Below are 15757 nucleotides of genomic sequence, written 5' to 3'. Positions count from 1 at the left end.
ACAAAATTTGAGCGAAACAAGTTTTTTTTTTTTTTTTTGTGCGAATGGAACGTTTCTGGGATCTTTTATTTCACCTCATGAAACATGGGACCAACATTTTACATAATGCGTTTCTATTTGTGCTCAGTGTAGGTGGATGAGGGCAACGTCACTAAGAGCTGGGATGAAGAGGGGCAGAACTACTACTGCTTTTTATTAACCAATGTAAATGTATTTCCATGAGGCTTCGTACCGTATATTTGGGAGCCAAAGTTAGTTGGCTGATGCTGACCTATGTAATGTAGTGCCTAGTGCTTACTACCTTTGTAATGTAGTGCTTATTGCCTTCCCATGTATCACAGTAAATACGAATATCATGAGCACCACTCCTAGTGTACACTGTGTGCTGGACACAGCAGCTAAAGGGCCTTGTTGTTGACTCACACCCTCTGTGTGCCCATTGCTTCCCATAGAGATTAAATGACCATCTAGTTTTCTAAATGTATAAACCTGAATATTTCCTCATGCTTTACAGTAGTTGTAATATTGTTCTATGACTGTGAGAATGTCTTGTGAATAATTCCATGAGATGGTGGTTTGTTTGCTTTGTTGGGACCAGGATGTTCAGCGTTTATTTGTTATTGTGCACCTAAAGGCTTTATATTGTGTGGTCAACAGTAAATAAAAGATGGTGAGAGGTATTTGAAATAATAAAAATAAAAATCTAAGTCGGTTTTGAACAGGTGATCATAGAATGAACTGAGAAATGTATTTATTTACATGAAAAATACGTGCCGCTTCCATATAATGCTACATGGATTACGATCAGCCAACTGCTGGGAAAAAGCTGAGAGAAATCTATAGGCTACGTTTGCTACTGTATCCCATTCCATTCCTTGAGTAAACGCAAGGCGCATGCCATGGAATCACCATAGCATCACCGTCACAACTAAAAACCCCGCCGAGGTTCTGTATCCTGTTTCTATTGTTGTCTTTGTTCAAACGAACACACCCCTAATGTCAAGCTGCTGTCACAAGACTGATGGGCGGGACGAGGAAGGCAAAGTCCACTGCACAGGTAAGACAAAACGCCTGGGGGAAGTTGTCGACTTTTTCACGCCACTGACGGTATGGCTGTTGTCGGCTAAACTCACGGATTGTTAAAACTTTACTACCAATGGCTTTGTCGGAACTTTATACGAAGGTGAGAAAATAATGAGAAAGAAAGTGATACATGTTTTTAACTCATTCAATCTTAATACGGAATCTAAATCGCTTTGTTTTAACACCTGTTGAACACGTTGACAAATTTGTTTTATGACTAACATATGGTGCACATTGTCCACCTGAATACAGTTTGGGAAATTATTATACAAATGAGTTTCCAACTTTCCTTGTAGTCCATTATCAAATTGCTGTGCGACAACTAATAACATAGACTACAATAATAAAGTAACGTATTTGTACACACTTTTTTGTACTGTAATTTTGATTTACCAAAAGAAAATAGTGACATTTCACTCATCTCCATTCATCTTTAGAAAGTAGGCTATAATTAATTGGCATGCTCATTCAGTACAACAGAGTGTGGATACCGGATGAAGAGCATGTCTGGAAGTCAGCAGAGATCCTGAGAGACTTCAAACCTGGAGATGATACTTTACAACTGCAGCTTGAGGATGGCACTGTAAGTACTGAACACAGAGACTATAGACCATACAGTGCACTGTAAGTACTGAACACAGAGACTATAGACCATACAGTGCACTGTAAGTACTGAACACAGAGACTATAGACCATACAGTGCACTGTAAGTACTGAACACAGAGACTATAGACCATACAGTGCACTGTAAGTACTGAACACAGATACTATAGACCACAGGTGTCAAACTCATTCCACGGGGGGCCGAGTGTCTGCGGGTTTTCGCTCCTCCCTTGTACTTGATTGATGAATTAACATCACTAATTAGTTAGGAACTCCCCACACCTGGTTGTCTAGGGCTTTATTGAAAGGAAAAACCAAAAACCTGCAGACACTAGGCACTCCGTGGAATGAGTTTGACACCCCTGCTATAGACCATACAGTGCACTGTAAGTACTCAACACAGATACTATAGACCATACAGTGCACTGTAAGTACTCAACACAGAGACTATAGACCATACAGTGAGTGCACTGTAAGTACTGAACACAGACTATGACCCAGGGGTCTCCAACCTTTTCTAGCATGAGATAAAATGACATGACAACACATTTACGGCTCTAATTACGTTGGTAACCAGTTTAATAGCAATAAGGCTCCTTGGGGGTTTGTGATATATGGCCAATATACCACGGCTAAGGGATATTCTTAGGCACGATGCCATATACCACATCTCTGGCCTTATTGCTTAAATAAACAACTCTAAAATCTGTGATTTCCCCCCCCCCCCAATTTTTTTTCCTCAGTTGTAAATATCCTGGCTCCAGATTTGTTTTAAACTCTCAAAATTAAAATTGTTCAAAGAACTGGTTTGTAAGAAAACGAACACATTTGGATTTTGTGTGTGTAGTTCCCCTTTAATTGCGCATCTAGAGTGAGGCATGTGTCATCTAATGCTGAGCAAACACAACACTTCAAAGGTATTAACAACTCGGATGTGCTCAAATTTCCAGATTTTCCTTGTTCCAAATCTTTAATTCCGTCCATCCACAACCCCAGGACGTGGGTGCTCACGTTCCCTAGCTGATCCTGCCCTGCGGTTTTTCGGTTGTCATCGGGGGAAAAATGCCGACAAGCAGCTTTGATTTATAAGTATGCATATTATTATGCGCAGAAGCGTTTAAAAAAGAGACGGCGGCGCAGAATATGGACCTGCAGACGTGCACAATATGGACTTATATTGTAGAGGGAATTGGCCGTAAAAACTTTTTAATTTTGAAAAGGATGCCGCATTCTCTCCACAGCTCCAACAATCTGTCATAATTATGGCCAGCTAAACCCCGCCTATTTCTTCAAATTATCTTCTTAATATCTGATTTTAAACCTAACCACACTGCTAACCTTAAGCCTAACTTTAAATTAAGACCAAAAAACTAAATATGATGAATATGAATGATATGGCCAATGTTGACTTTGTGGCTGTGGTAACTAGGGGTAACTAGGGACAACCTGCGTGTTGTTGTTGCTTCCCTGTTCCCCGTGATCTTTTTGGGTCTAACATGTGGAGTGCTCATTGGCTATCGCGTCGTAGGTCATACTACAAGGCGCGCCGCCGAAGTCAGAAAGTTATCAGGACATCCGACAGGGGTCTGGAGAACCGAACAGTCTTCCTCAGTGTGTCCTTTGACCCGCTCAAATTACGCGAGTCCAGCGAGTACTGATTTTAGCCCAAGTTCATAGGATTTCACCCTGATCATGAAAATTCGTCTGGGGTGGCAAATGCCTAGCGAATTCGTGTAGTTTATGCCAGGCATAATGTGCCCGTCTAGCGATGGTTTCTGTACTGCTGCTGCTCATTTCATGGCAAAGATTGCAAATAACAAATAATAGATAACAATCTATATACTTCCACCAGGTAAACCTACATTTTAATTGAGAAGGTTTTGGGAAAAGTAGTTGTCAACCCACAAGATGGGCAATATTGCTGGAAATTAACTGGCAGATATTGTGTTCGGTTTGGCTTTTTAAGCCATTAGTGGTTAACCAGGAGTGGGGTAATAGTATCTGGGGAGCTTGCGGTGACTGATACTTGTGATATTTGTTTATGACAGTTTGCGATGGAACATGCGAAAATTGCATGTACTTTCAGAATTGTTTGACGATGGATGGGCCTGTTGGAGAGCCCTGTTTATAACTATAGACCACAATACTCTGCACTGTACTGTATGGGCCTGTTGGAGAGCCCTGTTTAACTATAGACCACAATACTCTGCACTGTACTGTATGGGCCTGTTGGAGAGCCCTGTTTAACTATAGACCACAATACTCTGCACTGTACTGTATGGGCCTGTTGGAGAGCCCTGTTTATAACTATAGACCACAATACTCTGCACTGTACTGTATGGGCCTGTTGGAGAGCCCTGTTTAACTATAGACCACAATACTCTGCACTGTACTGTATGGGCCTGTTGGAGAGCCCTGTTTAACTATAGACCACAATACTCTGCACTGTACTGTATGGGCCTGTTGGAGAGCCCTGTTTAACTATAGACCACAATACTCTGCACTGTACTGTATGGGCCTGTTGGAGAGCCCTGTTTATAACTATAGACCACAATACTCTGCACTGTACTGTATGGGCCTGTTGGAGAGGCCTGTTTTATAACTATAGACCACAATACTCTGCACTGTACTGTATGGGCCTGTTGGAGAGGCCTGTTTTATAACTATAGACCACAATACTCTGCACTGTACTGTATGGGCCTGTTGGAGAGGCCTGTTTATAACTATAGACCACAATACTCTGCACTGTACTGTATGGGCCTGTTGGAGAGCCCTGTTTATAACTATAGACCACAATACTCTGCACTGTACTGTATGGGCCTGTTGGAGAGCCCTGTTTATAACTATAGACCACAATACTCTGCTCTGCACTGTATGGGCCTGTTGGAGAGGCCTGTTTTATAACTATAGACCACAATACTCTGCACTGTACTGTATGGGCCTGTTGGAGAGCCCTGTTTATAACTATAGACCACAATACTCTGCACTGTACTGTATGGGCCTGTTGGAGAGCCCTGTTTAACTATAGACCACAATACTCTGCACTGTACTGTATGGGCCTGTTGGAGAGCCCTGTTTTATAACTATAGACCACAATACTCTGCACTGTACTGTATGGGCCTGTTGGAGAGCCCTGTTTAACTATAGACCACAATACTCTGCACTGTACTGTATGGGCCTGTTGGAGAGCCCTGTTTATAACTATAGACCACAATACTCTGCACTGTACTGTGTGTGTAATTTCTGTTTGAATGACAGCATACATTTGAATGACAGTGTACATTTGCAGCAGGTAGACTAGTGGTTAAGAGTGTTGTGCTAGTAACCAAATGGTTCCTGGTTCGAATCTCTGAGATGACGAGGTGAGAAATCTGTCGATGTGCCTTTTGAGCAAGGCACTAAACCCTAATTGCTCCTGTAAGTCGCTCTGGCGTCTGCTAAACTACTGAAATGTAAAATAGTGTATTTATTGGGAGAATCTTTCATTTATCTCTAGATCATTTATTTGTCAATGGCAAGACTAGGACATGTGCGTTAAGACAAGACTAGGACATGTAAAACATACAGTATACTTTTAATGCTGAGATTCTGTATTGAGTATGCTTTGTAGACCAGGACTAGGTTTACTGTACTCTGTGTCCTGGAAACTGGCCATAGAGGCTTTGAGTCACCAACGTCACACTGTTATTCCCCCTGTAGGAGATGCTGTACTCCCTGGACACATCCAGTCCTCAGCTCCCTCACCTCCGCAACCCTGATATCCTGGTGGGGGAGAATGACCTGACAGCTCTCAGCTACCTCCACGAACCAGCAGTTCTACACAATCTCAAAGTGCGCTTCGTGGAGTCCAAGATCATCTACACGTACTGTGGTAAAGAGACACTCACACTCCCAAGTCCATCTATACGTACTGTGGTAAAGAGACACTCACACTCCCAAGTCCATCTATACGTACTGTGGTAAAGAGACACTCACACTCCCATGTCCATCTACACGTACTGTGGTAAAGAGACACTCACACTCCCATGTCCATCTACACGTACTGTGGTAAAGAGACACTCACACTCCCAAGTCCATCTATACGTACTGTGGTAAAGAGACACTCACACTCCCATGTCCATCTACACGTACTGTGGTAAAGAGACACTCACACTCCCATGTCCATCTACACGTACTGTGGTAAAGAGACACTCACACTCCCATGTCCATCTACACGTACTGTGGTAAAGAGACACTCACACTCCCATGTCCATCTACACGTACTGTGGTAAAGAGACACTCACACTCCCAAGTCCATCTACACGTACTGTGGTAAAGAGACACTCACACTCCCATGTCCATCTACACGTACTGTGGTAAAGAGACACTCACACTCCCATGTCCATCTACACGTGTTTGCGGGTAAAGAGACACTCACACTCCCATGTCCATCTACACGTACTGTGGTAAAGAGACACTCACACTCCCATGTCCATCTACACGTACTGTGGTAAAGAGACACTCACACTCCCATGTCTATCTACACGTACTGTGGTAAAGAGACACTCACACTCCCATGTCCATCTACACGTACTGTGGTAAAGAGACACTCACACTCCCATGTCCATCTACACGTACTGTGGTAAAGAGACACTCACACTCCCATGTCCATCTACACGTACTGTGGTAAAGAGACACTCACACTCCCATGTCCATCTACACGTACTGTGGTAAAGAGACACTCACACTCCCATGTCCATCTACACGTACTGTGGTAAAGAGACACTCACACTCCCATGTCCATCTACACATACTGCAGTACTAAAGGAAATACTTCCCCAGCTGTCTTAATGGGATGTCTTTTTGTTTTACTGTTAGTTTATCGGCTGGATTTTACTGGATGTAGAGATGGAAGGTGAAAGTTCATGTCTGGGTGACGAGTTGTTGCTTTATGTTTGTATAAAATGTAGGAGATGAGAAAAATAATATTCACAGGGCAATGCATTTATTTTTATTTTTTTTACATTCTATATTAGAAGCTTACTATGTGAAAGCAAATAGGATCACTCTGTCTGTACTGTATGTCCTGATGGTTTCCTTCCTTTCAGGAATCATCCTGGTGGCTGTGAACCCATACAAGCAGCTTCACATCTATGGAGATGCAGTCATCCATGCCTACAGTGGACAGAACATGGGAGATATGGATCCTCACATATTCGCTGTGGCAGAGGAGGCTTACAAACAGATGGCCAGGTAAAAATGAGACGGGCTGTCCCCGGGAGGGGTGCTGGTTTTGTGGTTGGTAGTGATGCCGTCCCCCCCCCCCTCGGACCAACGCTATGCTCCTGGAGACAGCGGTTCAATCCCTGAGTCCCCCCCCTCCCCCCCCCCCACTAACTTCCTGTTCTAAAGACTTTAATCTATTTTACCGTCATACATTTTAGCTCTTTGGGCCTATCTGTCAATAGAACTTCTCCTTAAAATGAGAGAAACTGTCAAATATTCAAAGACTGTGAAAATATGCAGTATTCCTACCCAGATATAAACTCGGCAAAAAAAGAAACGTCCTCTCACTGTCAACTGCGTTTATTTTCAGCAAACTTAACATGTGTAAATATTTGTATGAACATAACAAGATTCAACAACTGAGACATAAACTGAACAAGTTCTACAGACATGTGACTAACAGATGGAATAATGTGTCCCTGAACAAATGGGGGGTCAAAATCAAAAGTAACAGTCAGTATCTGGTGTGGCCACCAGCTGCATTAAGTTCTGCAGTGCATCTCCTCCTCATGGACTGCACCAGATTGCCAATTCTTGCTGTGAGATGTTACCCCACTCTTCCACCAAGGCACCTGCAAGTTCCCAGACATTTCTGGGGGGAATGGCCCTAGCCCTCCGATCCAACAGGTCCCAGACGTGCTCAATGGGATTGAGATCCGAGCTCTTCGCTGGCCATGGCAGAACACTGACATTCCTGTTTTGCAGGAAATCACGCACAGAACGAGCAGTATGGCTGGTGGCATTGTGATGCTGGAGGGTCATGTCAGGATGAGCCTGCAGGTAGGGTACCACATGAGGGAGGAGGATGTCTTCCCTGTAATGCACAGCGTTGAGATTACCTGCAATGACAACAACCTCAGTCCAATGATGCTGTGACACACCGCCCCAGACCATGACGGACCCTCCACCTCCAAATCGATCCCGCTCCAGAGTACAGGCCTCGGTGTAATGCTCATTCCTTCGACAATAAACGTGAATCCGAACATCTCCCCTGGTGAGACAAAACCGCGACTCGTCAGTGAAGAGCACCTTTTGCCAGTCCTGTCTGGTCCAGCGATGGTGGGTTTGTGCCCATAGGCAACGTTGTTACCGGTGATGTCTGGTGAGGACCTGCCTTACAACAGGCCTACAAGCCCTCAGTCCAGCCTCTCAGCCTATTGCGGACAGTCTGAGCACTGATGGAGGGATTGTGCGTTCCTGGTGTAACTCGGGCAGTTGTTGTTGCCATCCTGTACCTGTCCCGCAGGTGTGATGTTCGGATGTACCGTTCCTGTGCAGGTGTTGTTACACGTGGTCTGCCACTACGAGGACGATCAGCTGTCCGTCCTGTCTCCCTGTAGCGCTGTCTCAGGCGTCTCACAGTATGGACATTGCAATTTATTGCCCTGGCCACATCTGCAGTCCTCATGCCTCCTTGCAGCATGCCTAAGGCACGTTCACGCAGATAAGCAGGGACCCTGGGCATCTTTCTTTTGGTGCTTTTCAGAGTCAGTAGAAAGGCCTCTTTAGTGTCCTAAGTTTTCATAACAGTGACCTTAATTGCCTAAGCTGTTAGTGTCTTAATGACCGTTCCACAGGTGCATGTTCATTAATTGTTTATGGTTCATTGAACAAGCATGGGAAACAATGATTTAACCCTTTACAATGAAGATCTGTGAAGTTGTTTGGATTTTTACGAATTATCTTTGAAAGACAGGGTCCTGAAAAAGGGACGTTTTTCTTTTTTTTTTGATGAGATATATATTTTATTTATTTCCTTTTTCTCAGGAACAATAAGAACCAGTCTATCATAGTGAGTGGTGAGTCTGGAGCGGGCAAGACTGTGTCTGCTAGATATGCCATGAGGTACTTCGCTATGGTCAGCAAGTCTGGCAGCAAAACACACGTGGAAGACAAAGTTCTGGCATCCAACCCAATAACTGAGGTATGTTTTTAAATACATGTGTCCTAGCAGAGAATGTACGTTACATGTAGCATCACCATATGTTTATGAGTCATTTTATGTAATCTGTTCCATCTATGGGTTTGATAATCTGTAGATCAAGGCCCCACAGTGTGATAGACACGTCATAATCTGACAGATCATGTCCAATGTGCCACAGTGTTCCAGGCACAGATTGGCCTCACCAGCCACCGTACTTCTGATACATCTACAATGTGTTTTGATTATCATCAACTATGATGGACAAACTTGTAATGTGAGATTTTTTGTGTCAGGCTATAGGAAATGCCAAGACGACCAGGAACGACAACAGCAGTCGCTTTGGGAAGTACACGGAGATCAGCTTCGACAGGAGATATCAGATCATCGGGGCCAACATGAGGACGTATCTCCTGGAGAAATCTAGAGTGGTTTCCCAGGTCATACCTCACATACTTGATTCTCAGATTTATATGTGGTGTATAAGGTAGCATAGCTACTGTATAGTGGAATCGTTGTTTACCATTTGGAAGGTTTCAGTGAGCCACTGCTAGCCTGGTTCCAGATCCGTTTGTGTCGTCTTGCCATCTCGTTGCCATGACAACGACCAACACAAACAGATCTTAATCATTGCATGCCTTTAGACAGTAACGCTGTCTCTTTCTCTTCAGTCAGAGAGTGAGAGAAACTATCACATCTTCTATCAGATGTGTGCCTGTGCAGACCAGCCTGAGTTCAAGAGCCTGAGACTGTGTGAGTGACTGGAATTTATTTCACCTGTAATTCTTCAGGTTTGTCTCCATTGAGAAAAAAAATATATATATACATTGCTCAAAAAAATAAAGGGAACACTTAAACAACACAATGTAACTCCAAGTCAATCACACTTCTGTGAAATCAAACTGTCCACTTAGGAAGCAACACTGATTGACAATAAATTTCACATGATGTTGTGCAAATGGAATAGACAAAAGGTGGAAATTATAGGCAATTAGCAAGACACCCCCAATAAAGGAGTGATTCTGCAGGTGGTGACCACAGACCACTTCTCAGTTCCTATGCTTCCTGGCTGATGTTTTGGTCACTTTTGAATGCTGGCGGTGCTCTCACTCTAGTGGTAGCATGAGACGGAGTCTACAACCCACACAAGTGGCTCAGGTAGTGCAGCTCATCCAGGATGGCACATCAATGCGAGCTGTGGCAAGAAGGTTTGCTGTGTCTGTCAGCGTAGTAACCAGAGCATGGAGGCGCTACCAGGAGACAGGCCAGTACATCAGGAGACGTGGAGGAGGCCGTAGGAGGGCAACAACCCAGCAGCAGGACCGCTACCTCCGCCTTTGAGCAGGAAGAGCACTGCCAGAGCCCTGCAAAATGACCTCCAGCAGGCCACCCCCAATAAAGGAGTGGTTCTGCAGGTGGTGACCACAGACCACTTCTCAGTTCCTATGCTTCCTGGCTGATGTTTTGGTCACTTTTGAATGCTGGCGGTGCTTTCACTCTAGTGGTAGCATGAGACGGAGTCTACAACCCACACAAGTGGCTCAGGTAGTGCAGATCATCCAGGATGGCACATCAATGCGAGCTGTGGCAAGAAGGTTTGCTGTGTCTGTCAGCGTAGTGTCCAGAGCATGGAGGCGCTACCAGGAGACAGGCCAGTACATCAGGAGACGTGTAGGAGGCCGTAGGAGGGCAACAACCCAGCAGCAGGACCGCTACCTCCGCCTTTGTGCAAGGAGGAGCACTGCCAGAGCCCTGCAAAATGACCTCCAGCAGGCCACAAATGTGCATGTGTCAGCATATGGTCTCACAAGGGGTCTGAGGATCTCATCTCGGTACCAGGGCTGTGCGGCCCCACAAAGAAATGCCACCCCACACCATGACTGACCCACCGCCAAACCGGTCATGCTGGAGGATGTTGCAGGCAGCAGAACGTTCTCCACGGCTTCTCCAGACTCTGTCACGTCTGTCACATGTGCTCATGTGCTCAGTGTGAACCTGCTTTCATCTGTGAAGAGCACAGGGCGCCAGTGGCGAATTTGCCAATCTTGGTGTTCTCTGGCAAATGCCAAACGTCCTGCACGGTGTTGGGCTGTAAGCACAACCCCCACCTGTGGACGTCGGGCCCTCATACCACCCTCATGGAGTCTGTTTCTGACCGTTTGAGCAGACACATGCACATTTGTGGCCTGCTGGAGGTCATTTAGCAGGGCTCTGGCAGTGCTCCTCCTTGCACAAAGGCGGAGGTAGCGGTCCTGCTGCTGGGTTGTTGCCCTCCTACGGCCTCCTCCACGTCTCCTGATGTACTGGCCTGTCTCCTGGTAGCGCCTCCATGCTCTGGACACTACGCTGACAGACACAGCAAACCTTCTTGCCACAGCTCGCATTGATGTGCCATCCTGGATGAGCTGCACTACCTGAGCCACTTGTGTGGGTTGTAGACTCCGTCTCATGCTACCACTAGAGTGAAAGCACCGCCAGCATTCAAAAGTGACCAAAACATCAGCCAGGAAGCATAGGAACTAACACTACAGCATACAATGACATTCTAGACAATTCTTGAGAAGTGGTCTGTGGTCACCACCTGCAGAACCACTCCTTTATTGGGGGTGTCTTGCTAATTGCCTATAATTTCCACCTGTTGTCTATTCCATTTGCACAACAGCATGTGAAATTTATTGTCAATCAGTGTTGCTTCCTAAGTGGACAGTTTGATTTCACAGAAGTGTGATTGACTTGGAGTTACATTGTGTTGTGTAAGTGTTCCCTTTATTTTTTTGAGCAGTGTGTGTGTATATATATATATATATATATATTTAGCAAGAGAGACCTGTTAAACCCTGGGGCTTGGCAGTTCTGCTACTGTATTAACTGTAGATGATAGATGGACAATACGGCCCCTAGAGGGACGATAGATACGGCCCCTAGTAGAGGGACGATAGATACGGCCCCTAGTAGAGGGACGATAGATACGGCCCCTAGTAGAGGGACGATAGATACGGCCCCTAGTAGAGGGACGATAGATACGGCCCCTAGTAGAGGGACGATAGATACGGCCCCTAGTAGAGGGACGATAGATACGGCCCCTAGTAGAGGGACGATAGATACGGCCCCTAGTAGAGGGACGATAGATACGGCCCCTAGTAGAGGGACGATAGATACGGCCCCTAGTAGAGGGACGATGGATACGGCCCCTAGTAGAGGGACGATGGATACGGCCCCTAGTAGAGGGACGATGGATACGGCCCCTAGTAGAGGGACGATGGATACGGCCCCTAGTAGAGGGACGATGGATACGGCCCCTAGTAGAGGGACGATGGATACGGCCCCTAGTAGAGGGACGATGGATACGGCCCCTAGTAGAGGGACGATGGATACGGCCCCTAGTAGAGGGACGATGGATACGGCCCCTAGTAGAGGGACGATAGATACGGCCCCTAGTAGAGGGACGATAGATACGGCCCCTAGTAGAGGGACGATAGATACGGCCCCTAGTAGAGGGACGATGGATACGGCCCCTAGTAGAGGGGACGATAGATACGGCCCCTAGTAGAGGGGGACGATAGATACGGCCCCTAGTAGAGGGGGACGATAGATACGGCCCCTAGTAGAGGGGGACGATAGATACGGCCCCTAGTAGAGGGGGACGATAGATACGGCCCCTAGTAGAGGGGGACGATAGATACGGCCCCTAGTAGAGGGGGACGATAGATACGGCCCCTAGTAGAGGGGGACGATAGATACGGCCCCTAGTAGAGGGGGACGATAGATACGGCCCCTAGTAGAGGGGGACGATAGATACGGCCCCTAGTAGAGGGGGACGATAGATACGGCCCCTAGTAGAGGGGGACGATAGATACGGCCCCTAGTAGAGGGGGACGATAGATACGGCCCCTAGTAGAGGGGGACGATAGATACGGCCCCTAGTAGAGGGGGACGATAGATACGGCCCCTAGTAGAGGGGGACGATAGATACGGCCCCTAGTAGAGGGGGACGATAGATACGGCCCCTAGTAGAGGGGGACGATAGATACGGCCCCTAGTAGAGGGGGACGATAGATACGGCCCCTAGTAGAGGGGGACGATAGATACGGCCCCTAGTAGAGGGGGACGATAGATACGGCCCCTAGTAGAGGGGGACGATAGATACGGCCCCTAGTAGAGGGGACGATAGATACGGCCCCTAGTAGAGGGGGACGATAGATACGGCCCCTAGTAGAGGGGGACGATAGATACGGCCCCTAGTAGAGGGGGACGATAGATACGGCCCCTAGTAGAGGGGGACGATAGATACGGCCCCTAGTAGAGGGGGACGATAGATACGGCCCCTAGTAGAGGGGGACGATAGATACGGCCCCTAGTAGAGGGGGACGATAGATACGGCCCCTAGTAGAGGGGGACGATAGATACGGCCCCTAGTAGAGGGGGACGATAGATACGGCCCCTAGTAGAGGGGGACGATAGATAGGGCCCCTAGTAGAGGGGGACGATAGATAGGGCCCCTAGTAGAGGGGGACGATAGATAGGGCCCCTAGTAGAGGGGGACGATAGATAGGGCCCCTAGTAGAGGGGGACGATAGATAGGGCCCCTAGTAGAGGGGGACGATAGATAGGGCCCCTAGTAGAGGGGGACGATAGATAGGGCCCCTAGTAGAGGGGGACGATAGATAGGGCCCCTAGTAGAGGGGGACGATAGATAGGGCCCCTAGTAGAGGGGGACGATAGATAGGGCCCCTAGTAGAGGGGGACGATAGATAGGGCCCCTAGTAGAGGGGGACGATAGATAGGGCCCCTAGTAGAGGGGGACGATAGATAGGGCCCCTAGTAGAGGGGGACGATAGATAGGGCCCCTAGTAGAGGGGGACGATAGATAGGGCCCCTAGTAGAGGGGGACGATAGATAGGGCCCCTAGTAGAGGGGGACGATAGATAGGGCCCCTAGTAGAGGGGGACGATAGATAGGGCCCCTAGTAGAGGGGGACGATAGATAGGGCCCCTAGTAGAGGGGGACGATAGATAGGGCCCCTAGTAGAGGGGGACGATAGATAGGGCCCCTAGTAGAGGGGGACGATAGATAGGGCCCCTAGTAGAGGGGGACGATAGATAGGGCCCCTAGTAGAGGGGGACGATAGATAGGGCCCCTAGTAGAGGGGGACGATAGATAGGGCCCCTAGTAGAGGGGGACGATAGATAGGGCCCCTAGTAGAGGGGGACGATAGATAGGGCCCCTAGTAGAGGGGGACGATAGATAGGGCCCCTAGTAGAGGGGGACGATAGATAGGGCCCCTAGTAGAGGGGGACGATAGATAGGGCCCCTAGTAGAGGGGGACGATAGATAGGGCCCCTAGTAGAGGGGGACGATAGATAGGGCCCCTAGTAGAGGGGGACGATAGATAGGGCCCCTAGTAGAGGGGGACGATAGATAGGGCCCCTAGTAGAGGGGGACGATAGATAGGGCCCCTAGTAGAGGGGGACGATAGATAGGGCCCCTAGTAGAGGGGGACGATAGATAGGGCCCCTAGTAGAGGGGGACGATAGATAGGGCCCCTAGTAGAGGGGGACGATAGATAGGGCCCCTAGTAGAGGGGGACGATAGATACGGCCCCTAGTAGAGGGGGACGATAGATACGGCCCCTAGTAGAGGGGGACGATAGATACGGCCCCTAGTAGAGGGGGACGATAGATACGGCCCCTAGTAGAGGGGGACGATAGATACGGCCCCTAGTAGAGGGGGACGATGGATACGGCCCCTAGTAGAGGGGGACGATGGATACGGCCCCTAGTAGAGGGGGACGATAGATACGGCCCCTAGTAGAGGGGGACGATGGATACGGCCCCTAGTAGAGGGGGACGATGGATACGGCCCCTAGTAGAGGGGGACGATGGATACGGCCCCTAGTAGAGGGGGACGATGGATACGGCCCCTAGTAGAGGGGGACGATGGATACGGCCCCTAGTAGAGGGGGACGATGGATACGGCCCCTAGTAGAGGGGGACGATGGATACGGCCCCTAGTAGAGGGGGACGATGGATACGGCCCCTAGTAGAGGGGGACGATGGATACGGCCCCTAGTAGAGGGGGACGATGGATACGGCCCCTAGTAGAGGGGGACGATGGATACGGCCCCTAGTAGAGGGGGACGATGGATACGGCCCCTAGTAGGGGGACGATGGATACGGCCCCTAGTAGAGGGACGATGGATACGGCCCCTAGTAGGGGGACGATGGATACGGCCCCTAGTAGAGGGACGATGGATACGGCCCCTAGTAGAGGGGGACGATAGATACGGCCCCTGGTAGAGGGGGACGATAGATACGGCCCCTGGTAGAGGGGGACGATAGATACGGCCCCTGGTAGAGGGGGACGATAGATACGGCCCCTGGTAGAGGGGGACGATAGATACGGCCCCTGGTAGAGGGGGACGATAGATACGGCCCCTGGTAGAGGGACGATAGATACGGCCCCTGGTAGAGGGACGATAGATACGGCCCCTGGTAGAGGGGGACGGTGGATACGGCCCCTAGTAGAGGGACGGTGGATACGGCCCCTAGTAGAGGGACGGTGGATACGGCCCCTAGTAGAGGGGGACGGTGGATACGGCCCCTAGTAGAGGGGGACGGTGGATACGGCCCCTAGTAGAGGGGGACGGTGGATACGGCCCCTAGTAGAGGGGGACGGTGGATACGGCCCCTAGTAGAGGGGGACGGTGGATACGGCCCCTAGTAGAGGGGGACGGTGGATACAGCCCCTGACTAGGCCATGAAGGTCATCATCGCAATTATTATTTATTTATTTGTATTTCACCGTTATTCAACCAGATGAGTCAGTAGTTACACTGACATCCTGACAACAGATCATATCATGTTGGCTACTGAAGTGTATGGGGTT

General features: G+C 48.4%; 1 protein-coding gene across 1 annotated transcript in view; it reads left to right on the top strand.

Moving 5' to 3' along the window:
* The first annotated feature begins 1156 nt into the window (after nucleotides 1-1156).
* Nucleotides 1157-15757, top strand: part of LOC120065937 (unconventional myosin-Vc-like) — a 74231-nt gene continuing 59630 nt past the window's right edge. The window contains exons 1-7 of the mRNA XM_039016979.1: nucleotides 1157-1183; nucleotides 1556-1666; nucleotides 5386-5557; nucleotides 6774-6918; nucleotides 8719-8875; nucleotides 9169-9312; nucleotides 9544-9629. Of these exons, the coding sequence (XP_038872907.1) occupies nucleotides 1157-1183; nucleotides 1556-1666; nucleotides 5386-5557; nucleotides 6774-6918; nucleotides 8719-8875; nucleotides 9169-9312; nucleotides 9544-9629 (842 nt within the window). The remainder of the gene's footprint in view (nucleotides 1184-1555; nucleotides 1667-5385; nucleotides 5558-6773; nucleotides 6919-8718; nucleotides 8876-9168; nucleotides 9313-9543; nucleotides 9630-15757) is intronic.

Source organism: Salvelinus namaycush, chromosome 21, assembly GCF_016432855.1.
Source record: "Salvelinus namaycush isolate Seneca chromosome 21, SaNama_1.0, whole genome shotgun sequence".
NCBI classification, from domain to species: Eukaryota; Metazoa; Chordata; class Actinopteri; order Salmoniformes; family Salmonidae; genus Salvelinus; species Salvelinus namaycush.
Note: the sequence above shows the minus strand (reverse complement) of the source record. Positions and strands in the feature narration are given on the sequence as shown.